Genomic DNA, 27,703 nt, shown 5'->3' with positions numbered 1-27,703 from the left:
TACTTGAAATTTGGTGCAGTTGATAGGTACTCGACTCAGCCCACGAATGCTCAAGAGTCAGTTAAGCAGAGCGGAACCAATTATTCTACGAGAAATGAATCGGACATTTCGAGGTAGAGGTAGACAGCGTCATTAATTTGTAAATCGCAAGTTTTCGACGTTGACGTACCTATTTGAGTTTACATAAGTTGCCGCGTAATTCATAGCGGAAGTTATTTACCGAAAATCCGTTGGACAATAAGCAAATGAATGGTCTTATTAGCATAATTTACAAAGGAATCTTGCTCCTAGTGCCGTCAACATCAGAATAAGATGGATATGAATTATGAAGTTATGAATATCCAATCACTGCTAATTGAGATCAGCTCCAATTAGCGAACTAACTAGGCCTAAGGAAATAACCGAAGGGGAAATGATATCTATCATCTTTTGTTTATTTTTGATTGGTCGTTTAAGGCATCTCTTCACTCTTCATCACATCATCACTTTCTGGTTTAACAGAACTTGGCCATCAGAATCTCAACTAACGAGCTACTGTATAATTTTTGAGACTTCTTCATTGATTAACGCAGAACTTGGTGAAAACCACCAACATGATATCGAATTGCTTATCGCGTAGCAATAAATATCGTGTTCAGATGTTTTGAGCGCCTCTTACTGACGGCGGCTCCACCGTGGTACGTCTACGGCGAATTAAAGCATGACACGTAGCTTCAAGGCGACTTTAAGTACCTGTATATCTACTCGTTTCGACGCCATTTATGTTTTATGCTGTCCGGAAATAACCCGTCATTCACAATCCCCGCGAGTACGGGGGAGGAAACAAAAGCCGTACTACGTCGTGACGTGACTGCACATAATTTTAACCATTAACTATCACGCTTGCTCTTCAAGGTTTCATTGGTAACTAATTGGCAGCGTGTTGTGCTACCACTACTCCTTTTTGACTTGATCTATAGGTATATTAGATCGGGTAACAAAGACTAATTTAGTTTGCCTAGATTTAGATACCTATGACACAGCTTTGGAAGATTCCATTGTTTGAAGATACTTATTGCCACACGAAACATTAGAAATAACGTAAATCATGGATTTGCCCACTTTAAAATTACCAGTAAAAAAAAAAACAAGGCATCCATTCCATAAATAATTGGCTAAGTAAAGTTTTTTGGAGAGGCGCTAATTATATTTTTTTTCGATAGTCGACGTCTTAATAATCGAGGAACTGCAGCTCTTTTATTTTTATTTCCTCTTATTAATTAGAAATATTTTTTAAGTGGTCGATATGACGTTTGTGAGATTGAAATTGCAGAACCGTTGAGGGCTTAGTACTTAGTAGAAACAGTAAAAAAAAAAACGAAGTCAACTGTCACTGCTGTCACTGTCAAGTAGAATCTAACCTAAAACCGTTTTATTTACTTTGCGATTTGGTGCGATCAGTGTTTTTTGGATAATTTTTAAAGACCTTCAGCACAAACTCAGTACTTTAAAATTTGCCGCATTTCTCCACGACCTTTGCATGATAATTGGACCACGATTGGATAGTTTCGACGACTATTTTGGCTCTGCTTCTTCGACAACGCTATCTTGCAGTCTCGACGACACTTGGCTTGATATTTGGACTGCCTTACGAGTAAATTCGAATCACAGTATCCCTACAATGGATTCAGACGACTCCGACAGTATTCGAGTTGAAATGGAGCATTACAGAAATGTTCTCTAATGCTTTGTACGTTGGTCTATGAAATACAGACGAGATTTTCAGAATTCTGCGTATTTATGCATCCTAGTCTTTACAAGCGACTTGGTGCAAGTCAGCTTCATCTTCCACTGCAAGTTGCTCATCAACAACATGATTATACGAACCCTCTAGCCCTTCAACATCAAACACAGCAAAGGAGAACATAACAGAAGGAGAGATATCGTGTTTTTTTACCAAAACAATAAAAAGGACATGGTCTCAGTAAGAGTCATGCTATACATTAAAATATTTATGCACAAATGGGTTTATATTCTTTATTTCAAAGTGTATTGAAGGAAGAGTTTCTGCTAAATCATTTACAGAATGAAGTGGCTTTGTGTGGCTACTAAAAAGGGGGTGATTCCATATAAAGTCATAGCGACCTTGAGGTTACATGTGAAATGCGTGATTTGAAGATTAAAAGAATCCGTATTTTTGAAGCGTCTCTGTTATTAACATTAACCACATAAAATTATGTAGACAAAGCTGTCTTATTGCATGTGTTTTAGATAGTTTTAGTTAATTTGCAGAGTAATATAATAAAAATGCAATAATTTATGTTTTATTTATTTCATAAATGTACAAATTATCATAAAAACGTTTAGCATAAGCTAAACGCATTGCATGTGTTTTAGATGGTTTTAGTTAATTTGCAGAGTAATATAATAAAAATGCAATAATTTATATTGTTTTTATTTCATAAATACACAAATTATCATAAAAACGTTTAGCATAAACATATGTCTCAAAAGACCTGATTTATTGGAACATGTATATAATATTCCTGGCAAAGGGTAATTTAAAAACAAGTCGTATTTTTAATAAATTAAATATTGTGCCATCCCCATAAAGGCATTAGAAGTACTACTAAGAAATACAAGGAAATATATAACACAATATTATAGGTCACTATGTGTTAAACCGGGATTTTAGTTTACTTTTGCATCAAAAGATGTCACTATCTCGTCTCAAGGAAAAGCTGAATCGCGCTGTAAAGATTTTTCTGGCAGGCTATAAAAGGGCTGTCAATCATATTAAACTTTTCATTTCCTAAGCAACCATGGTTTGATTAACTTGTGTGTTATATGTGTAAACAATATGCGTACGTGATCATAAGTTATAACAAAACCGTGGTGATTTACTTGTATTTTAGTACTTGTACTTGTGACAGTGACCCTAGATTGTATTGTTTGTTCTACCAGTTGAACTGGATGTGTGTATATATACTAGCTTTTGCCCGCGGCTTCGCCCGCGTGGAATTCGGTTGTTCCGCGCTGTTCCCTCGGGAACTGTTTATTTTTCCAGGATAAATAAACAATCTCTATGCCAAAATCACGCCGATCCGTCGCTCCAATGTGACGTGAAAGACGGAGAAACATACAAACACATACACTTTCGCATTTATAATATTAGTATGGATATATATGGCATTCAACCGTTTTATTTTGTCTGACTCTAATACATACATGACCGGGAATCAAACCTAATCAAAATCTCTGTGAGCAATGTTACAAATTCTGCACATTTTTTCGTTATTTTTGATGATGTAAATCATAAGTGAAAAGAAACATATTTTACAAGATTTTATTCGACTTGCAATGTACGAGTATGTATGTATTATAATTATAAACCAAAATGAGAATACAAATTTAAAGTACCATTAGCTTAGCACAGCAGTACTTATACTGATTACAGATTAGATGACAATGCAAGACAAGTATAGTCAACAAAAACTATTGTGAGGAAAAATAAAAAGCTTACACAAATAAAAACCAAAAATGATATTATTAAGAAAAAATTTTGCTGACTGTACTTTTTATCGACTGTACTTGCATTGTCAACTATAAATACATTTCTGTATTAAGAGATTGTCATATTCCAAATTACATTTCCGTGCTAAATCTTAAATCTATTCTATTCTCTTCCATTAACCATTGAGGAGTTTCGTGGTACTTCTATGCCTCTTTTTTTTATGGAAAAATGCATGTCCTTGGAAAAAACAGGTTATGCTCCTTCACTGGCTTTTTCTTGCAACCAAAATAAAAACACCAATGTGTGTTTACATCCACCTGAAAAAAGATGAAAATTATTATAAATCCTTAATTATAATTTAATATTATAAACGTGAAAGGAACTCTGTCTGTTTGTCTGTTAACTTTTCATGCTTCAACCGCTGAACTGATTTAGCCGAAATTCATTATGTAGGTAGTTGGAGTCTCGAGGAAGAACATAGGCTACTTTTTATCTCACATTTTTATCCCGAAAAAATACATAGTACTCGCAGGAAAGTGATAAGCGAATTCTTCGTAGACAGAGTCGCGGGCAACAGCTAGTTATAATATAATGTTTCACTAACCACATAAATTTTACTCTATCATAATATTTACCAGCCAATGCAGAACAACATCACCTGTTGCATCAATCACATTGTCAGTTGATATCTAAGTAAATGGTCACAATATAGGTAATAATTATGTTTTTGTTATTCTGTGCTCTCAAACAACTTTGGTCTGGCAACATATTCAACTTTTGATGCCCTAAAATGTAATGTAAAAAAAATAGACAAGAAACTGTATTGATATACTTTTGTACTTACGTTCATCCATTTTACCGGTGCGGACAAGAGTGCTTTATCTCCTTTGATTTCGGCAACATTGTATACTTATCACTGGTGTCAAAATATTCTAGACTCATAGCCATGTGTGGCAAGTTCCTTGAATCTGCTCGCACAAATTCACTCATTTCGTATTGAAAGGTGAAGCCGCTAAAATAGAAAATATGGTCCAAAAGTCAAGCCACGTGTCGTCGGGACTGCAAGATAGCGTTGTCGAAGAAGCAGAGCCAAAATAGTCGTCGAAACTATCCAATCGTGGTCCAATTATCATGCAAAGGTCGTGGAGAAATGCGGCAAATTTTAAAGTACTGAGTTTGTGCTGAGAGGTCTTTAAAAATTATCCAAAAAACACTGATCGCACCAAATCGCAAAGTAAATAAAACGGTTTTAGGTTAGATTCTACTTGACAGTGACAGCAGTGACAGTTGACTTCGTTTTTTTTTTTAGTGTTTCTACTAAGAACTAAGCCCTTAACGGTTCTGCAATTTCAATCTCACAAACGTCATATCGACCACTTAAAAAAATATTTCTAATTAATAAGAGGAAATAAAAATAAAAGAGCTGCAGTTCCTCGATTATTTAAGACGTCGACTATCGAAGAAAAATATATTTAGCACCTCTTCAAAAAACTTTACTTAGCCAATTAAATGACATTGTTATTGTCTGGTTTAAAAAATACCTCATTTGACTATCATAAATCATAATTGAAAAATGTACTCTACATTTATTACATTTACATATTTATATTTTGAATTTCAATTATTATTCTCATAGCTTATTCCCTATCCAACTGAATGCTCTAGTAACTAAGGAAACTTGTAATGGCTGATATGATAAAAAGTCATTTATGAGTGTTTTGTTGTTCTCCATTGTTGTGCAACACCAATTAAGTTTTTTACCAGAAAGTTCTGGGAAAAATAATAATAAAAAGCTGAATGGGTGCCTTTCACAGACCAAACAATGTGGTACCTTTGTTACATAATTCCAGTTTCAACTATTGGCTGACCTCTATTGCACAACATGTGATTAAGGAAATTATCATCCACTCATTGTGCAATTATTTATGTAGTTTATATCCATTTTGTAACATTATTATCTAATATAAGAGGAGTGTGCTCGATGGAGTACCCCTCTAAAAATCAACTGAATTCATACATTATCTGATAGGTGATGGCTGAGCCATAGCTGATTGCAGATTTAAAGAAAGAAAAAAAAATGTAATAAAAGTATAAATTACACCACTTACAAGTTACAAGCATGAAGTTTCAAGAATCACATTTTTTTATTGACTGAACTCGAGCTTTAAGCGAATTACATTTCATTATTGTTAAAGGATCCTATATGCAATAAAATACTTCCAAATAAAAAAAGTTAAAAATAGTCCTATTTCCAAACCTCCGGTGCGTAAAACCCCACGAGGTGCAAGTTCGAATCTCGTCCAGCAATCAGATAATATTTCATTGGGTAACAAGCAAAAGTCACTAACTGCAAAAAAAAAGTGGAATATTAACCTTACAATGCTTTGGATAAGTTTGTTTATCCCTCTTGACTTTAGGTGGTAATTAGTGACTTTTGCTTGTCACCCAACAATTTTTCGTTTTAAAAATCTTAAGATTTTGTTGAGCAAATGATTTGATGAATGATTTCGTTGATTGTTGATTTTTTGTTGATATTCCTAACGTTAAACAAATAATATTAACCTTATTTTTTGTATGAGGGAATGATTACGATGATGATTTATGGCTTATTGGATTCAAAAGAATGTTAGTTAGTGACAACATTATCAAATTAAATATAATGACCCGGATAACTCACGTCTTAAATCGAGTTTAGCTCGACATGTTTCGGGCTAATCCGTAGCCCTTTGTCTTCGGAGCAACGCGACTCAGCGGCTGCTACGACACGCGCACTGCGCGCCGCCGCTCTGCTCGCGCGACTACCCGACGAAACTGACACCGGCACACAACTACCCGCGTTTTCATCATCATTACAACTGTCAAATGTAGGTAGCACACAACACTAACAACATCGCTCTGTAAAGGTACGTTCACACACACCGATGACGCAGCACGAGTATTTAACACCGTTTTCCAACTCGGAGGTACCGTCCAACCACTATCCCGGTTGAAATTCGGCCGACGACTAATCTCGATGGCTTCACGCACTTTCCGCGGAATGAAAAATTTATCTCTCGCAAGTACAGATACCTTATCAAATCTGATATAGTGCGTCGAATCCGAGTCCATTGAGTGCTCGGCCACAGCAGACCCCTTGTCGTCCTGTTTCCTCGTACTGCGTATGTGCTCCGATACCCTTGTGGAAACGTTTCGTCCAGTCGCAGTCGCAGCAGCAGTCGCGTTGCTCCGAAGACGAAGGGCTACGGATTAGCCCGAAACATGTCGAGCTAAACTCGATTTAAGACGTGAGTTATCCGGGTCATTATATTTAACATGAGTGAGTCTCACGGTAGTTTCATGTTCAAAACAACATTATCAAATGAGATTTGTTTCCCTAAATGAGACTTAAACCATTAATTATCTACCAAATTCCTTAAGTAATTAATAGATCCAAATGAAATTCAAACTGCTCAATAAAATAAAAATAAAAATGCCAATACTGTTCATAGGTTAGATATTTTACTGAGTGAACTTACATTATTTAAGGGTCAATTTTGTTGACATTATTGATTTAAGATTAGAGATGAAACATAGTGGTTTGGCCGGATACCAAATATCGGATATTTGGCGGGACCGTTGGCCGAATAGCCGGATACCCGGCTGCCAGATATTCGGCCTAGTTTTATGCACAATTTAATTAAGCATGACACTCCATGCAGGTTGCAACTTGTAGAGTATAATTAATTAACTTAGGGGCTGTTTCACCACCCATTGATTAATTTTAACTGATGGCTAAATATGATGTGGTTTCTGTTTGTTTTGTTTGAATAGACGCGAGACGGTATCACATTTTTCCATCAGTTAAATCTAGTTAGTTCAGGTAAATCTTTTGTTTTGATTCTAGTGTCAGTATAATAACAGTTTTAAGCCTCATTCACATTTATGTTGTGTTGTGACGCATCAGAATGGTATCGGTTTCATACATTTTATCCTTGCATTCACATTTATCTGATGCAGTGTGTTGTGACGGCTTGTTGAGTCCCATCAAAGCAATAGAGAGAGAGAGACAGAGATCATCACAACACAACACAACAGATAAATGTGAATGCGGATGTTTCATAGGAATGTGGAAAAAAAACACTTGCAAAAACAAATTTTACAGAAAATTAAAATTAAAACAATTAGTCCTAAATTTTACATGGAACATAATATTCGTATTATGTAGAGGTTTTATGCTGATATTAAATAAATAAATAAATATCACGGGACTATTCACACCAATTGACCTGGTCCCATAGAAAGCTTAGCAAAGCTTGTGTTATGGCTACCAAAATATAATTAACTAGATAGATACATACTTAAATACATATTAAACACCCAAGACCCGAGAACAAACATTCGTATTTTTCACACAAATATCTGCCCCGATACGGGAATCGAACCCGGTACCTCAAGCTTCGTAGTCAGGTTCTCTAACCACTAGGCCATCTGGTTGTCTATGCTGATATTGAATAGTAAAATAATTAAGTCTATTTAGTTGATAATCTCCAAGCATTAGTAATGCAATGAAATGGTTAAATCATATATCTACATAAAACATTGAGTATAGATTATATTAGGTATATTATACTAAACTAAACATTTAAAAGATAATAAGATAAAGTAGCGTCTGACTTTCAGCCCTCTTTCCAAAACAAAATACAATGATAATGTATGGAACTATAAGATTATCAAATCCAATAGGATCTGTCAACCAAGATTTAATAAATGCCAAAAACACTCACCAATGATGAAAAGCGTGCTGCCCAGGAGACACAATCCCAATCGCACGCAAACTGCTCGGTTCAGACTACTTGTCACACGCCGTGAGAAATAGCTGATGGGGCAGTTCCATCGCTGGTCGTTCGGCTGCTGTTCGTAGGTCACTGTCGTAGGCTGGTACACGGCACTCGTCGGCATCTTGACTCTTTTAAATCTTCACAATGAAAACAAAGATCGCCACGGTACAAAATCACTTCACCTCACGCAATATTTTTAATGGTTCAAATAGATATCACTGCTCAAGGCTTTTAAAGAAACTGATAACACACTGGTTTGGTTTTACTATTGGTATACGCTTATTTTAGTTGCTGCCAAAAACAAAATAATTATTGGAGCGCGGAGCGACGCGCATATCTGAGGGCTTGACAGAAAAGAATGAAAAAAAAAAGTTTTAGTGTAGTGAGTGAGTGAATGTGATACTTTGATTGAATGAATGAATATTTGAACCAAAGAGAATATAACCACTATGATTTGAATCTTTGATTTGAACGGAATGTAATGTCAAATGTCAAATGTTGTTGTTGTTTCTTAAAAAAAATATGGCTCTGTCCATCGGAGGACAATTTTGCCAGTGTCTAGTAGTTTTTGCCGTTGTACGGTAAAAAAAATCTAGAAAACGAAATATGAGAGGTAATGGTGGATGAACGATGACAGCGCGAATCAATGTCTGTCAAATGTTATTTGTCAAACTGTAACAGTTGAACTGTCATCGTTCATCCACCATTACCTCTCATCAAAGAGTATAAGTACCCTCTCATTTCGTTTTCTAGAATTTTTTTACCGTACAACGCTCTTTGGTACAACGGCAAAAACTACTAGACACTGCAAAATTGTCCTCCAATGGACAGCCATATTTTTTTAAAGAAACAACAGCTGTGACAGTTTCTTGTCTGTGGTTGGATTAAAAAAGAGCGCCACTTTTTCAAATTCGTAAAGCACTGTGCTAGCATTTTTCAGATGAACTTAAAAAATAGTGTGGAACAAAAAGTTATTAAATGGTCGTTTTCTATACACCGAGGCTATACAAAACGACTGATTGGAAAAAGTTGAAACGAAACGGAAAACATACATACTAATGACCGAAGTTCGGTATGTTGAAGATAGCTAGATCTCGGAAATTACACTCTTTATCTAATATCTCTTATATTTTTTTTAAAGCGTGTGGCCTATGTTTGACATCGTCTCAACAGAGGGTCGTGGGTTCAACCCCGGCTCGCACCTCTGAGGTTTTTCGAAATTCATGTGCGAATTGATTTGGAAAAAGTTTACGTGAAGGAAAACATCGTGAGGAAACCTGCCAACCTGTGAAGTCATTCGTATCTTGTGAAGTTCCCAATCGCACTGGGCCCACTGGGAACTACGGCCCAACCCGGCTCATTCTGAGATCGGCTGTCCCAGCAGTGGCTATAATAGCTGGGAAAGATGAGATTCTGAATATTTCGACAACATCACTGAATAGAAAAACCGTCTTAGCAATCCCTCCAATGATTTTAAAAGACCTATCCAACAATACTCCTCACTATAGGGTTAGTCGAGAAAAAAAAATCACCCCCACTAAGTCTGTGGGAGGTCACACTAAAAAAAAATTATTTTTATTTTACCACTGTCCGCGTGATTGATATGTATAGTCATGTCAGATTATAGCTTTCGAGTACCAACGGTCTCTGAGCTTAGCCGCGGACGGACAGACATGGCGAAACTATAAGGTTTCTTAGTTGACTACGGAACCCTAAAAGTAACAAGTTTTTTTTTATTCTATAATTTCTAACATCCAGCCAGCGTTATTCATGGGAACGATTCAGCTGGTAAAGGTTTGTAGCCATAAAATATGCTTTTTTGGTCTTTGTTGTTACACAACACAACCCCTTTCCCTTCAAATTCTGCTTTTCCATATTTCAAGAAACAATCGGATGTGTGTGTAAATGTGTATGTAAATAAAAATTATATTTTGTGCAAAAATACTTTAATTAAATGATTTAAATACAAGTAAGTTCAATACTACTAATAAATCATTTCATATCACTAACAGTCATACAAGTTTAAAATTAAAAACTATTTATTTACTTAGCAGATTAAAGGCACTGATCCTTGTTTACATAAATATCGGTTATAATCAATTATGTCACCTTTAAATATTTACAAATATTCCAATTCGGTTTGATAGTATAAATTCAAAAATAGTTGAATCTCGCATTTTAAATAACCTACTATTTGACAAAAGAAAAATCGTTTAAGTTGCTGGCTCACAATAAACGTTATTTTTCATTTAGGAAATACAAATTTTACTGCATTTTTTAGTACAGTCAGCAGCAAAAGTGGATGATCATTTTTGTTGTTGGTGTATTATTATTACTTGGCTGTAGTTGTTTGTATACAATTAAAGCACTAAAACCACTCGTCCACTTCTGCAGCTAATTTGTACACTGTTCAATAAACAATGCCACTAAACACATACAGAGTGAAATCTAGGACGTAATACAAAATTAGTGTTTCATGCTCAGTTAATGCTGGGTAATATAATGCATTAACTCTTTTGTTGAAATAAGTCTGAAAAAAAATGTGGTTTCTATACATTATTGAAATAATAAACCATGAACAATGTATGGAAACCGCAAATTTCATCTGACGTTTTTTAACAAAAGAGTTAATGCATTATATTACCCAGCATTAACTGAGCACGAAGCGTCCTAGATTTCACCCTTTTCCAGCCAGCCAGATATTTGCTATTTATTTACATTGAATACTCAAAAAAGGCACCATTAGCATAAGCTTGTCTGAAATCATTGAACACATATAAATAAATCGCTGCAGAAATACTGTTTTATACTTTTCAATCACACCAAACACTTAAAAATGAACCTTTTGTAAACACAGGATTATTATGTTTTTTTTTTTCACATCTAGCTAGTGTTTAGTGCAAACTAATACTTATGCAGCGAAATTCCTCCCAAGCAACAAGTCGTTATTACAAAACATTTTTGTACTGGCGACACAAACATTTTATATATATAATATAGTTTACAAAAATACATAGGTACTTAGTAATTCACGCATTTTTGTACATATCACTTTGCAGAGGTTCCTATATATTAATATTGTTATTAAACGTAAAATACATAAATAAATAATAAAAAATTACATTACAATTGTGCTGTTTATATTTAATCTACACTAACTGATTAGTCCGAGAATAACGCATGTGGAAGCCCACTCACCAGAAAACAGAGTGTTTTCCGCTAAAAATATGGCAATACAACTTACAATAATATTATAAAAATGGATTTGAGCATTGTTAATTATTGAAATGACAGTTACTTCTTCTTCATGACAGTTCAAAAATAATCTGCTACAGTTTTGTGCGACCCACACCTACAACTGGATATATTTAGACTAAAAGATTCTAAACAAAATCAAAATAGATAGGATTTTTACGATTATAAGAAAAATCATTATTGAGTACCTATTGTAATAAACCTAGATAATTAAAGCACTAACTCAGTTGTCTTGAATATTTCTTTTCCTTTTATTAGTAACAAATATAACGTGGCCGCATGGGAGCAGCGAAATCAAAGGGAACAGATTCAACCTGCGTTCCACATGTCAGCGCGCGTAGTGAAAGTAAAAAAATGCTCTTGGGCATAATTCCTACAAAATATTAAATTCTATCCATACCTTACTTTACAGTATTTTTGAACCCAATTTGCATTTAGCCTAATTAGTTTAGTTTAGTTTAGTTTTTATTTAGGGAAATATCATCTTTGTCATGTTACTAATTATAAAATTTCAATCAGTCTCATTATCATTCTCTATTCAACACAACTCAGACTAGTCGCAACAGCTTAGTACTCGAAAGGCCATCCAATACATCAGCAATATACAAAGCTTAATAATATCATTTCCTTTCACATCACTCAACAGCGAATCCAGCGGTCTCGAGAACGGCCTGTTTCAGTTTGTCGTGGAATTTTTCTTTTGTCGGGTAAGGCGGTAGATCGAGTCGGTTGAAGCAAGTGTGCGCTTTGGGTAGGGAGTCAGGGGAAGCGTCCGCTACTAGGTGTAGCGTGAAAAGTCGCGGAGCGGCGGCGCCGGTCGAGCCTTGCAGAGCGCGGAAACCGGCCAGCGGAACGCGCCGGGAGCCAGTGACGAACTGTAAGAGTCTGGCTCTCATTTCGGCGTCGAAACCTTCCACGATCTCCCAGAACCAACCGACGATGGGCGCGTCGGGGTCACATGTTTGAGGCGTGTGTGGCGGCGCCAGTCGGCGGGATCGAGGTCAGCTCGGCCCGCGAGGAGGGGTTGCAGGTCTCTGGGGGACAGGGGTCGCATAAGCTGCGGGGGTATGATGTCAGCGAGGCCCCTTTGTAGAGCCAGCCACTGTCGCTCGGCTCCGCGAGTGAAGCGGTGCGCTACGTAGAGACGCACGTAGTCGCGTTTGTTAGCGTCCGTGACGGTTTCGTTGGCGCCGCCCGGCCGCAGCTCCACGCTACGCACGGCTCCGAACGACGAACATTCAACAGAGAACGTTGTGTCAATTACTCCGGCGATGCTGTTCTCTCTGGAAGTATTACAAATTCAGGGTGTAATTTCCGATCTCCTCAGCTACCATGTCATTAATCTTATTTGTCTAACAACACAGATAACATCTAGATATGTTAAACATTGGATCACTAATGGCTACTACCGAAGGTTAAGATCTGCCATATATTGACGACTTTATGACTCGTAAATTTACGTCTTTTATATGTTTCGTAATACTCATATTTTATAAGAGGTTGATTCATAATGCCGTTGATATTAAGCCGCAACTGGCGACTACTGCGGCAAGTCTAATGCACAGTTAGCGACAGTGCTTTATAGCTTAGCTTTATACCCAATGGGCCTAGTACTTACAGCATCCAGGAAAGCGAGCGATGCAGCTCGGGGTCAACGTCCCGGATGTCTCGCAGCGTGATGGGCCGCCCCAGCAACTGCTTGTAGAAGGGCGCCGTGAACGCCGCGTCCAGTTGGTGACCGTGGAACAACGCCACGCCCAGGATGCGGCCGGCAAAGTGGAAGTATGACAAGTGTTCCGGGTTCACCTGGATTTAATTTCATATTTTATAGAAAAAAAAGGATCAATCCAAGCCCATCCATTTAATGCTCTATTAAAGTAGGCTGTAGATAAAATTGAATTACAAGCATTGTTTGATAATCAGTGACGAATAGTTTTGGCAAAAAAAAAAAATATTTTTAAGATACAGTGAAATTTTTATGATTTTGCTAAACAGATAGAGTTTATTTAAAAGAGTAGTCAATAAATCGCAGCCAAATAGTCGATAAATCGCCTCTGCCTTATCGGTTTAACGGTTTAAGCGTGAAGAAATCACAGACGGACAGACAGAAAGTAAAGATCACAGATGCAGACGAAGTAGCGGGCGCCACCTAGTATAAGCTGACAATTCAAAACTCACCCCAGAATCTGCATTGATCTGCAACGAGTATCGATCGTCGCCCGCATTGGCATACTGGAACAATCCGTAGTGTGGATTGAACAGTTCCCCGCCAAGCAGATGTAGCCATTCGCGCGCCACTCCACCGTAGTCCAATCCCTCTTCGCCGCGGAACTTTACTAGCAGCCGCTTGCGGAGCTCCTTGCCTCGCAACTTCATCACCAGCCGGTAGGATTCTTCGAGAACTTCGTTGCGTGATACCTGGAGTGTGTGCAAGTGTAAGTTAAGGAACCAAGAGAGAAATTTATAAACATTGTATAGTACCTAACTAAACATTGTGCACCTCCGTTATGATGGCACTCACGCACGTCTTACAATCGCGAGCCATTTAATTTTCAGTTCGGAGCGGTTAGTTCTAAAGCATTTGAAGCCAAAATCTATTTGAAAAGAATAATCTTGGGCATAACATTTTGATACCTTTTGGCTATTGGTAATTCTCGTCTCGCTCGCCTCAAGTAAAACTATCTTAACAGTTTGTTTTGACAGTATCGTCGCATAATGACATTAATATAAAATTGGATTCTGATTGTCAACAAAATACCAATGCTTTTATTTCTATAGAACAGTCAAGAAGAACCCAATTTTGATATTTTTCATATACTTATGTACTTAATTCCATTTTTGTTTGATGATGTCAAGAGTTTAATCTAGTTCTGCCACATCAATGCCAATTTCTTACAGTTGAAATACCTATATTATATCGTATATAATATATGCGTATGTAAAGCACCACCATTAATTTTAGTCGAATCTCTCTGTTTAATTGACAGTTTTAAAACGTAAACCCCATTCACCTCTATTCGACAGTGTCCGGTCTGTGGCTGTAACGCTTGCAACTCGGCGCGCAATACTCGGGCCTTGGCAGCCAAGTCGCGTTTATATTTGGGCAGTGCGTCGGCGTCGGCGGGCTCGCTCGCGGCCGCGACCGGGGGTGCGGGCGCAGTCGCCGGCGCGGGCTCTGAAGGCGGCTGGAAATAACACAGATTTACAAAGATGCTGAAAATTAGTTCACATCTTCGCTTACCATCAGGCGAGATCAAACACAAGCTTATGATTATGACCGAATAAAAAAATAGTACATTGTGTCTTAAGGGCGGTAAATAAGGAATTACGAGCGAGAGTCTATTAGAAGCCCGAAGTCGAAGACTGAGGGCTTTAATGAGTCGATGTTCGTAATTCTAGTACCACCCGTGTGACATACAATGTTTTTCATCACATTTGCGAGTATAATTGTATATTTATATGAAAAACTAATATTTTTTCAAAAATTGCCCATACCGCTGATTGCGCTCTTGGCAGCGCCAGTTGTATACACGGCCTTAATGTTAAGTGCATAAAGACGTGTATACATATTTTTGCAACTTTAGCCGTGTCGATATCTTTGCCTCTGACTGTAGTTTGAACGACTATGTGGACCTCACATGGACAATAGCTAGCGACACCCGGATCTTCGTTATTTTATAAAAGCTGAAAGTTTTCATATATACCGGTATATATATTCCTAGCAAAGGTAAAAAAAAACAATCCCCACCTATGAAATTTGGATAATGGTGGCTAATTATTTGGTTATTTAGACTACTTACTAATAAGTCCTTGCACTTACATTACAGCAGGAATTATTATACTATACACAAATTATTGAGAACAACTCACATGTCTAGGGGACAACGCCAGCCGGGGGTCAGTGAACTGCGTTGTGCGATTGTTATGGTCGACGAAGTAGGGGCGGCCGGAGGGCGCGTGCCGCATCTCCCATCCGGGCGGCAGCGGCCCGGCGGCCACCGAGCAGTGGCGCAGGTGCTGCGGGACGCGCGGGTCGTGCCACGTGCTCGAGCCCGTCGCGCTGTTGTAGAAGTATACTTGGCCCTGGGCGGTTGTGCGCATTTCTGGGAAATAACAAAATGGCTTCAGGATTTTTTTTATAGTTTTTACCCGCGGCTTCGTACGCGTATACCATTAGATCCAGCAAGTTGAATTTAAATTTAAATTCCCCAAAATGAAATTGGAGATTTTATCCCAATCCTATGAGAATTTCGAGATAAAAACAAGCACACACACATACAAACATATACACACGCACACAAGTTAAAAAATAAACAACCAAGGACCGCGGCGCGCCGCGCCTCCGCAGCCGGCACCGGGTTAGAAAAAGGTTAGAAAAGGTTTTTTATTTGAGTAAATAAATAATAATAAAAAAAATGTTTGGCCGTCGAAATTTCGATCACTGCAGTTAAAAATAATACCGTATCCGGGAGGCAGGTCGGCGGTAGCGAGCGGCGTTGTGGGCGTGGTGGGGGTGGCGGGCGCGGTGGAACTGGTCGGCGACGTCGGCGGCGGCCGCCTCACCGCCGTCTGCGGCTGCGGCTGCGGCCTGTAAGCATATAATGGTGTTATAGTTGTTCTTCCAGCCATAGATTAGTTTGGGCTTACGAGGATCAGCCAGAGTCAACTTTTAACCCTGATTTATCTGCTAACCTAGGGTTAAGATTTTTAAAATGTTTGGAACTATCGACCCTAATCCAAGCTTTTACTCTTAACCCAGGGTAAGTATTTTTTAAATGTTAAAACTGTTGACCCTAAGCCAGACTTTCATTAATCTTTACTCAGGGTTAAGTAGTTTTAAAATGTTTAAGCTGTTGACCCAGACCCAGGGTTATGTAGTTTTAAAAGTATTCAAACTGTTAATCCTAACCCAGGCTATAACTCCTAACCCAAGGTTAAGTAGTTTTTAAATGTTTACAGTCTTAACCATTTAATTTTTTAACACACACAGCCCCTACATTTACAAACGCTATAGCGATATACCTATTAGGGCAGTTATTGAATCCAAGTTTTACCATAGGTACTTACCATCACTGATGTTACAAAAGAATTTAGACAACTTGGTGGAAAACGTGTTGTTACACGTAAAAACTGAACATTTCCTTTACTTCCGGGTTGTCTGACAAAAATGCCCACTTAGGTACCTCATAGATATGGATGTGGCGTTGTTAACGTCAGTATCGGACGTGGGCGACGGAGTGGTCGGCGTCGCAGCCGTTGGTGATGTTGGCGACAACGGCGACGGTGGCGACAGCGGCGCGGGCGGCGACGGCGAAGTGGCCGGCGACGTCGCAGACACCGGGCTGGCGGGCTCCGGCGATGGACGCTCCCATTGCGTACGGCGGAGCGCGTGGTTAACGTAATAAGGCCTGCAGACATCCTGGTTTAAAGCTCACTATACACTAGAGATATTAGAAAACTGACAAGTCAACATAGTTACTACAGATTGGCGTTAAGTAAAATAGTGCGTCATCCCGTTCTCCGTTCGTATGCGGCCGTGTCTTTTGTACCTCATATATTTATAAATATAAAATTCTGATGAGTCTGATTATTATTAAAATGAGTAATTATTTTAATAAGGCTCATCAGAGTTTTAATATTAATGTTGGTTTAGGTTTCGATTTTATTTGTTATAATTTTAATGGTTTTATTTATATCTTTTTTTTTAAAGATAAGTATGAATTAGTACCTTCTCCAAGATATTGATTGTTTAAAAAATTTCATAAAAAAAAATTTTGGTACTTTTCGAATAGGATGGGTAGGGTGACACATGTCATTAAGCAATTAAAGGGTTGTAACAATGTAAACTCGAATCGATTTATTGCGATTCTCGATTAAATATGCTAAGGGTGTGTAATCGATTTTATTAGTGATATTTTATATTTCTAACTAGTTTTTGCCTGCGGGGTCGCCCGCGTAGCAAGTGTTTTTTGCTAGTCTATCGGGATCTCACAAACCATGCGGTCTTCTTTGGCACTATATCAAAACTAATAACGGTAAAATAATTAACAAAAACCGTAATAACAAAATTCAATAACAAAGTAACAGTACAAAACATCAAACAATACGAAACAATCGAAACAAAGACGCATTTAAGGACCTTCGCTCTCGTACTAATTGACAGATGATGCGAGTCAAACGATTTGACAAGATTGTGGAATGTCACTGTATCCAAGCTAACCAAAAAGTACTATAGTATGGATATGCCTTTATCCTGCAGTTGCACTAATGATGGATGACTCACATTTTAACGGGAACGGACTATAGTTAAATTGTAGAAATATGTCTTACTAGTTTTGACAACCAGATGGCCAAGTTAGAGAGCCTGACTACGAAGCTTGAGGTCCTGGCTTCGATTCCCGGCCAGGGCAGATATTTATATGAATAATACAAATGTTTGTTCTCGGGTGTTGGATGTCTAATATGTATTTATCTATATATGTATTTTTATCCATTGCCTAGTATCCATAGTACAAGCTTTGCTTAGTTTGAGACTAGGTCTTCGTCGGATTCGGAATTCGTCGGAATTGGTGTCAGTCAAGTGTCCTATGATATTTATTTATTTATTTACCCGTGGTTTCGCACGCATAATCCATTTGAACCAGCAGTTAAATTGAAATTTCGGAATTCCACTAATTTCTTTTGGGAATTCCCAAAATTACATAGTGGATTTCATTAATGTTGTATATATGAAATTGAAATTCATTCAGTTGAAATTTTGGGGTTTTCATTCCGATCCCGTGCAAAAATCGGCATAAAAAGTGACCAATGTGTTAATATAGACATTGAACTGTCTACATGCCAAATTTCATCCAAATCCGTCCAGCCGTTTTAGTATGTGGGTGTGTAATAACTAAAATTCCGGTGGGAATTCCCTAAAATTACATTGTCGTTTGTGGTCATCATTGATGTTGCATTACAACAACCATGCCAAATTTCATATGACTTAAAGCCAACGTTGATATTTCGAGATTTTATCTTGATCTTGTAGAAATATGTGTAAATTACAGAAGGGCATTACCACTTATCACAGCATACATTGTTGTTGTACACTTACCAGGCGACAATTATTTAGGCATACTAATGAGACTATACCACACCCTATTAATAATCATGTGGCCTAGAATTTACATGTACACTTAAATTAAATTAATAGATCTCACAACCTAGCCTAGATAAAAGAAATAATAGCACCTCTTTGATGGCAATCCTCAGCAAACCATTTATTGCATACTACAGTTATTGTAGTTTCAACCAAATGAAAAGACTCATTAAGTTAAAACCAAATGCAATATTTGCCAATCCCAGATAAAATCACTCCTAGCATATACTCCATCATTACGTTGGTACATGAAGACTGACACATGCCAGAATATGAGCTGATTCTCAGAAATCACAACAATGCTGAATAATGTATAAACTTACTCCAGTGTAATTCGCATTTCTCAGTTTGTTTGTAAATAGCATGTGATGTCATACAACTGGACAACATGTAGACTAAAAGTATTGAGTGTTTGTTTCATCATCATTATCATCATCATATCAGTCGTAGGCATAGGATGTCCACTGTTGGACATAGGCATCACCTATAGACCTCCAGTTGCTTTGGTTGGAAGCAGCCTGCATATCTCATGAAACCGCAGCTTTAACTAGTTCATCCACCCATTTTATTGGTGGACATCCTACACTGTGCTTGCCAATCCACAGACTCCATTCTAAAACTTTTGGCCCCAAACACCATCTGTTCTCTGTGCTATATGGCTTGCTCATTGCCACTTCAACAAACAAATGGAAATAAATAAATTGCCACTTTAACAAGCTAATCCACTAGAATTCAAGCTAATTAAGTGTTTACTTAAGAAAACATACAAACTGTATTAATATTCTTGATCTTGAAATGCACAGAACAAATTAGATGCCACCTTAAGTTTAACTCAAAAAAACAACATGCATGCATAATTATGGCAAAAGCGTAACGAAACTCTGTTACATAGTATGCAATCTACAATTAGCATCTCTTTATTAGATAATTTAGAGACATGGTATGCTAATTGGAGTGCCAGACAGACAAGATACGCTAATTACCTGCCGCTAGACGTGAATCTCTCTTCCCAGTGTTGTGGCAATGGCTGCGGGGCAATGTTTTGTAGTGGGGGTTCCCGGGGAGCCCGGACTTCGCCTGCTGGGCCTACCACCGCTAGCGGGGAGCCCTCGCCTGCCGCAGACGCCGGCTCGCCCCTGGCCCCATCACGAGATAGCAAAGACACTATCACTTGACCTCTGACACCGCATGTTTCACCAGAACCGTCTTCACAAAGCTCAAGACATTGATCTGAAAGAGGCAAACTATGTGTCATAATTCTGTGAATATTAAAATATTTAAAATCAATAAAGATATTTTGTAACAATAAGTTCTGAAAATCATTCTATAATTTTCATTGTTGCATTGATAAAGATAAAATATTTCCTGCTTATGCAAATATGAGTTAGATTTAATAATTTCCCTATTGTCTTCTTTCTGGCTAACTCATTGATATCAGTTAGCATTCAAATTAAGTTTTTAATTATTATCACCTAGACTTGGTTTAGATGTGTCTAACGAAATGTAAACAAAACAACCTCAATTAGTGTCTTAAACATTGAACATCCCCCATTAATCTATCTAAACATTTACATTTCTGTATTGAAATACACCAGTCTAGTTTGTATTAAAATGATATAGATAAGTAAAATGTTTAAAATCCTTGAATGCACCAAGTCTGGCAGCTGAAGTTTGTTTATATTTAGTTAATGTTTCAAGTATAGCTGTTGCCGCGACTTTTTCCGCATAGAATTCGTTTATGGCTATGCCAGGAACTATAGGAATTTTCCAGGATAAATACTATCCTCTGTCTTTCCCCGGAACTCAAAACTATCTGGATACCGAATTTCATCTAAATCAGTTCAGCGATGCAGATGTGAAGAGGTAACAAACAAACAGACTTACAAACTTTTGCATTAATAATATTAGTGAGATATGACAAACCAAGAGTATAGGCTTATACCTACTAAACCTCAAAAACTTAAGACCTAATTATAACACAAAAAAGGTTTACCACAGAATTAAACATACTGCACACCATGACTAATAACAAACAATGATGCTAAGAACTTGGCATTCTTCATAAATATAGCCCACAACAAAACCATGCCCCACTGTAACTTAATAATGGAGAATGACTCACAGCCTGTGTCCTTTAATTTGTGCACTGTGGAAGGCAGAATACGGACACAACCAAGGAATCCTGATCCTTGTCTCTTCTGGACTTTCCGCTGATTCCAAATGCTGAAAGGAAAAGCAAGTTTTGAATAATTATTTATAAACAGCATTAGATAAAAATAATAATACAATTGGCTAGACAACTTATTATATCATATCATACAGATTGGAACCTTAAGATGTCTCAAAAATGAATGTGAACAAAACCTGCAAAGGTGATACGAGTCTTTGGATATTATTTAGCTATACTCACCTGGTGGTGATTGGATATCACATTTTTAACAGAAAAATATAAGCATAATATAGCATAGCATTTTAAGATTTAAATTCAGAACAGAGTTCATTAGATAGGGCTCCCTTCTCACTGAAAGCTAATCAGGAGTAGAATTCTCTACACATACACCACGGCTTGCAAGAAAACACAAGTAAAGAGATTATTTTACAAAAATTAATAAAAGTTCGGGTGGTACCTGATAGTGATCCCATCTCCTTTGGTGAGATACAAGTCATAATGAGTATTCCACTTTGGATCCAGTGTTGCTTTCACAGCGGTTGTAGAATAAACCTGGCCATTTCCGTTCACTGATATTTTGGCAAATGGATCTGGCATTCCTACAATTAGGACAAAAATTTACTACTATTTATCAAAATTCATAACAACAAAAGTAAAAGTATTTCATATTTGCGTTTAGGTAATCCTAACCAATCTAAATAACTAAATTATCATAAGAGCAATTTGTGTTCGCACGACAATTTCGCGTTCGTACGCACCAAACCTCACTGCCTTATTTCTCAGACCTTGAGTTAGGAAGACCTCCATTTGCATACTGATAACAATAGGACAAATATAAAAGTTTACTTACGAAAAAGATCTCTTCTGGCCAAGTTTCTTGCGCACAAAACTGTAAATTGTAACAATATTGAGTAGATTGTAACCAAAAGCAAAATACACCATTCAAATTGCGGAAGTATTTCAATTAGTAAAAAATCTACGTACTTGTGAGACGTATCTTTTGAGCTCCATACTTTCGATCTGATGCTGGAGTCGACATTTTATCATTATTAAACTATTTATACACGGTTAAAACATTTTAATTTTATGTGTTTCCATCACCACATCTTATTCACGAACCACAATCCACCATTTTTTAATTTAATTTCATTCACTCACTTTATGTCAGTCAGTCAACTCCTTCACCAAAGAGCATATAACCATATAACCACTACGTTTTATCCTTCACTCCCAATTCACTCCTAAACCAAAACCATTCTTTCATAAAGCCTAGCATACACTTTCATCACTATTAGCGATTTGAATCGGAAGAGAACATTACTAGAAGTTGTATACTATACATATATCGATGAAAAAAACGATATCTCGTTGTCATGTCCCTGACTTGCCTGACAAACAATGAAATGATTTGTGTTGTTTACAAAGCCGTGATTTCAATTTATTAGTTTCACTAGTCTAGTTAAGTTTCAAAGTCTGTTATTAGAGTTAGTTAGGATTTACATTTCTTAAAAATATCTAAACTTAGTTCTTGTTCGAATAGGTAGGTTTCAACTGTCTCCTACTTCATTGCCCGTGCATTGCATAATTAATTTCATAATGAAAAATATACAAACTTATTATAAATCGTGTCTTAGATTTGGCATTTCAGAAACATAATCATCATAGTTTAGAGTTAATCAGTTCGTTGTCAAGATTCTAAAGTTTCTTTAATTAGTTAGGTTTCAATGCTACACGTCTCTTGATATAAAAAAAATATCATTAACTTTGTTTTGTCTAGTGGCAGCTAAACATAATCAAGCAGAGGTACGTGTAAATATTAATTATAAATTTAATACTAATTTTAAATTCAAAATTCAAAAATATTTCTTTCTTTAAATTATTTTTTTGAGTATAATTCAAAATGTCTTCCACGTTCCACGACTTAGTCGAGTCAATTCTACTCTACTCTGCGGTCGGCCAGGGTCATTGGTCAGGCGCGCCGCACAGTGCATTGCATTATGTAGTTATAAGTTATAGAAAGAGGTCAGTATGTAGGTTTATGCTTCAAATTTCAATAATAAATGAAACTCCATGTCAAAATAGTATAAACCAACGTAATCGAATACTGCATTGCAGTTGTGTATGTGTTTCTGGTTCTTTGTCATTTACAGATAAGATAACCGATAAGCGAACCTAATAAGACGGCAAATAAATTTACATTTTGAAGCTAAACAAAACTGCTGTTGTTGACAATATTCACGACAGAAAAAGGTTAGCAACCTAGGTGTTGCATGTTGCATATATTAAAACTTTCCATTGGCGTTTAGTTCGTTTGGCAAGCCAAGCACGTTAGGGAAATATGCATAAAAAAGTTATTTTTTATAATTATATTCGGGAAATAATAAGTGCAGCGACTAAAGTTTTATTTAGCATCCGCAACGGAACATCTGTATTTGTATGTAAGCAACGGGTTAATAGAACAGCTTCTATTAAACTAATATGCCATCTTTACAATACAATATTGTAAATCTGTTTAAAAAAAAAATGTACCTCGTTGAGTTTCTTGCCGGATTCTTCTCAGCAGAGGTTTTTCCGAACCGGTGGTAGATTTTTTTTGACATTCATAAGTGCTTGTTATAGCCTAAATTGAATAAAGATATTTTGACTTTGACTTTGACTTTACCAGCGAATTACAAAATCGAGCGACAATTTACAAACAACAAATAATATAACTCGGCTACCGATAATTAGTTTACTAAGAAAGACCCCTAAACTAAGTAAATCAGGTTTAAAAATTAAATTGAGGGATTCTCTTCTCGGTAACCTTGTCCACGGGGATCCAAAATAATTATGTACCTGTACCTATGTGTGAGAAGTTTTTTTTTATATGCATATACATTTTTTTTCTTTTGTTACTTCTGTTTGCAAGTTTGTACAATGTAGAATGAGGTGGGTAGGTAGTTATGTACAGTCACCAGCACCAATATCTGACACAACAAGCGTGCATAAATATCTGATACGGCTCTATTTCTAGGGCCGGAAGGACGTGTCAGATATTTTTACATGCTCCGCTGTGGCAGATATTAATGCTGGTGACTGTACTTAAAATAAATTGAGCGCTTCTCGCCAATAAACGTTACAGTTTGGCGAGTAACACTAAATGTAATGCGTTTAATTGTTTTAAGTTAAATAAATAAAATAAATAAATAAATATATTATCTCCAAAATTGATGATTTGGCGACTAATATTGTAAGTCAGCTACTTTATTTATTTTTGAGCTTCAATATCTGTCTAGTAATTTAATCAAAATCAACCCCCAATAAAGAGCATCGTAAATAATGACTTAGCAACTAAATTAATAATTCGTTTTTATTTATGAAAATTAGCAACACATGTCGTGGTGCGCTGCGCGGGAACGAGATCGCGCACGCGCCGTAACCAGCCGGCCCGCCAATGAGCGTGCTGCATTCGGAATACCGCAACGAGTCGCATGTATTTGTTTACAAGTAGACAAGATTTACAAGTGCTCGTATTCTTTAACAAAAATACACTGATTTCATAATAGGTTCGTTCGTTACCTTTTGAACCTCAGAGTAGAAAATAGAAGCCCCACCGGAGCGGGGCGGAGCGGAGGCAGCGGAGTAAAGCGGAGACAGCGGAGTGGAGCGGAGTACCACGGAGCAGAGGCATCAAAGTGGAGGCAGCGGAGCAGAGGCAGTAGAGCGGAGCGGAGGTAGTGGAGCGGAGCGGAGGCAGCGGAGAAAAGCGGAGACAGTGAAATGGAGCGGAGTACCACGTAGCAGAGGCAGCGGCGCGGAAGCAGTGTAGCGGAACGGAGGTTGCGGAGAGGAGGCAGCGGAGCGGAGGCAGTGGAGCGGACCGGAGCGGACGCTGCTGAGTGGAGTAGAGGCTGGAAGTGAAGCGGAGGCAGCTCTGCTCCGCTCCGTTGCCTTCGCTTTACTCCACTGCCTCCGCTTTACTCCACTGCCTCCGCTCTACTCCACTACCTCCGCTCTGCTGCTTCCGCTCCATTGTCTGTCACCACTCCGTTGCTTCCGCTTTACTCCACTGCCTCCGCTCCGTTGTCTCCTCTTTACTCCACTGCCTCCGCTCCGCTCCGCTGCGTAGTCCCCGCTCAGCTCCGCTGCTTCTGCTCCGTGGTACTCCGCTCCGCTGTCTCCGCTTTACTCCACTGTATCCACTCCACTACCTCCGCTCCGCTGCCTCCACTCCGTTGTCTCTGCTCCACTCCACTGCCTCCGCTCCGCTCCACTTCCTTCGCTCCGTTGCTTCCGTAACGCTCCGTTGCCTCCGCTCCGTTTCTCCGTTTTAAGTTCACGTCACGACGCCATATATCGGCACCATACAGCGTCGTGCGCTGCGTGTTTTAATTACAACCCATTATATTCATGAGCATTTTTTTTTGAAAACCCATACGGGCATTGTTCAGTGGCACTAAAAGAAGAAGTACTTGTAATGAAGCTTACACCATTTATTGATTTGACAGAAAATGACAGTTTGACGTAAATTCATAACGATAGAATCTTATAGCTGATACGCTGATACTCATAAATGAATGCTTCCAGTGAGGAAGAAACCTTCATGGTCAAAGAAAAATAAACTTTCTTTAATCAGGGACAGTGCATCGAGGATTCCGTACCAATTTGTAGGTATCCAAGGATACCCTGTGTTATCAGAGTCCTGCTCTTAATTGGCCTGTGCTTTATACCTACTAAATTTCAAGTTTCTAGAACAACTGGATTCAATCAATTCAATTTTGGTTTGTAGGGTTGCCAGAACCAGGCTTTCTTTACACTGCTTGTGCCCACGTTACGAAAGAATTTTAAATTGATTGTTTAATAGTTACAGTGTATTGCCATGAATTATTATTATTAAGTAACGAAGTAAAGTAGTAAAAACTGATGACTTAAACTTTGATAACGTTACGATACTCACAGTTCATGAATACTGTTTTATTTAATCTTTATTGCCTTATTCTATCAGCAGTTATCATATTTTAATTTCATTTATCATATTTTATTAAGGTAAAAATTTGTGCAAGTAAAATGAAGCCCATAATTATCGTACATGGTGGAGCTGGGGATATTCCTCAAAGTCGAGTGAAAGGAAAGTTGGATGGCACAAAAGCTGCAGTAATCGCTGGTCATCGAGTTTTGGAGTCTGGTGGCAGTGCACTAGAAGCTGTCGAGGCTGCTGTTGTTTCAATGGAGTTGGATGAAAATTTCAATGCGGGTATATTACATTACAAACCAAAATACTTAAGTAATTTAAATAATTTGTGACGATTTGGGTAACAGTTATTTTGAAAACTCGTATTTCTTAAAATGTTGTTTTATTTACTTTAATACAGCGCTAAAAAAATATTAAGTCCGTACTTTACAGGTTATGGTTCTGTACTGAATCTTCGTGGGGAGGTGGAAATGGAAGCAAGTATCATGTGCGGAAAAAGCCTCGATGTTGGTGCAGTAACTCTTGTCAAAGACTTTTTACACCCCATTAGCATCGCTCACAAGGTCTTAACGGAGTCTCCTCATTCCTTGTTAGGTGCGGAGGGTGCTAAAATATTTGCTTTAGAGAAGGTAATTAACAAATAGTCTTTACTAAATATTGTTGCTTTATCTTGTTTGGCAGCGTTAAACTCTATGAAAATTTCAGGGATTTGAAACGGTTCCACCAGAATCATTGATAACTCAACAAGCGAAGGACGCTTTACAAAACTTTTTAAAACATGGTGAATTCGGAAGAACAGAAATCGGCCTTCAAGATGAGGTACCAATTAGACTTAAGTATAATAACGTTACAAAACAAAAAAAATACTGACAAAGACGATATGTAACTATTTAAAACAAAGAACACTGATGTGACGCTTCTGTGATTTATAGGGGGGTGTAGGAACAGTTGGTGCTGTGGCTGTTGATGCCGGTGGTCATGTAGCGGTTGCAACTAGTACCGGCGGTATGAGTGGAAAGGCGGTCGGTCGTATTGGTGACACGCCACAAATTGGTAGCGGAACTTATGCAGACGATAAAGTTGGTGGCGTATCAACTACAGGTATTGCACTTTTTGATGATCGACAAAATTGATCACTTAGAATTTTTAGAGGCCCTGTTTTATTTTTTTGCAGGTCACGGAGAGTCAATTCTGAAATATTGTTTGGCTCACAGTATTATAAATGCGATGAGAGATGGAACCCACGCTGACATTGCCACTAAAAAATCTGTGATAGGTGAGAGAGTAAAATTTTACATTTTCTAAGTGTAATAGGTACCTTTAAACGAGCAATTTTTGTTTTTATTTATTTCGAGAATTTTTGGTAGGTAACAGCTGTGACAATTTTCAACTGTCACCTCAATTAGTTTAGTAGTTTCGAAGCAAATTCGCTGCGACAGACGGACGAACAGATAAACACGCAAGTAATCCCTAAAAAAAAAACAACGAGCAAAGCTCTTGTTGAATAAAATCAATTCTTGTTTCAGGAATGACTGAAAGATTAAATAACACTGCGGGTGCCATAACCCTTTCAAAGGATGGAGATGTGGGTGTTCACTTTTCGTCGAAGAGAATGTCTTGGGCATACATTAGGGATACTGAGATTTATTACGGCATTGAACCAGATGAAGTTCTGAAAGAAAAGTATGCCCCTAAAGATATATAAAAATCCTTTTGAAAATGAAATAATATTTTATTTAAGCCTTTTACCAACATCGAACATTAAATGCATAAAAAAGTACAAAAATACAAATCACTTCGCGGTTTTATTACCTAAGCATTACGATAAAAATAGTTAACACGGTTGCACTTATAGCGTGTACACACCGGCCCAACG

The 27,703-nt window shown here is 37.7% G+C and overlaps 2 protein-coding genes across 7 annotated transcripts; one reads left to right on the top strand and one right to left on the bottom strand.

Annotated features, from left to right (window-relative positions):
* Positions 1-10,255: 10,255 nt before the first annotated feature.
* On the bottom strand, positions 10,256-22,155 carry Smurf (SMAD specific E3 ubiquitin protein ligase). The gene is given in 13 exon segments (XM_074089331.1): positions 10,256-12,520; positions 12,523-12,848; positions 13,184-13,371; positions 13,744-13,983; positions 14,577-14,750; positions 15,436-15,668; positions 16,026-16,153; positions 16,749-16,973; positions 19,690-19,936; positions 20,829-20,929; positions 21,334-21,475; positions 21,727-21,765; positions 21,861-22,155. Coding segments are annotated over 13 exon segments (2,418 nt in total). The 5' UTR covers positions 21,916-22,155; the 3' UTR covers positions 10,256-12,200.
* Positions 22,156-22,571: 416 nt separating this feature from the next.
* LOC141429126 (probable isoaspartyl peptidase/L-asparaginase GA20639) lies at positions 22,572-27,622 on the top strand. 6 transcript variants are annotated; one of them, XM_074089356.1, is made up of 8 exons: positions 22,572-22,679; positions 24,449-24,589; positions 25,902-26,109; positions 26,260-26,456; positions 26,533-26,646; positions 26,760-26,928; positions 27,002-27,103; positions 27,354-27,622. In XM_074089356.1, the coding sequence occupies exons 3-8, from the start codon at positions 25,923-25,925 to the stop codon at positions 27,530-27,532; spliced, it is 948 nt and encodes a 315-aa protein (XP_073945457.1). In that variant the 5' UTR covers positions 22,572-22,679; positions 24,449-24,589; positions 25,902-25,922; the 3' UTR covers positions 27,533-27,622. The 6 variants fall into 6 exon arrangements, with proteins under 6 accessions (XP_073945457.1, XP_073945454.1, XP_073945455.1 ...); XM_074089353.1 differs by lacking the exon at positions 24,449-24,589 and adding an exon at positions 24,243-24,348; XM_074089354.1 differs by lacking the exon at positions 24,449-24,589.
* The last annotated feature ends 81 nt before the right edge of the window (positions 27,623-27,703 follow it).

This window comes from Choristoneura fumiferana, chromosome 6 (genome assembly GCF_025370935.1).
Source record: "Choristoneura fumiferana chromosome 6, NRCan_CFum_1, whole genome shotgun sequence".
In the NCBI taxonomy this organism is placed as follows: domain Eukaryota; kingdom Metazoa; phylum Arthropoda; class Insecta; order Lepidoptera; family Tortricidae; genus Choristoneura; species Choristoneura fumiferana.
The sequence above is the reverse complement of the archived record's forward strand: the minus strand, read 5'-3'. Positions and strand labels throughout refer to the sequence as shown.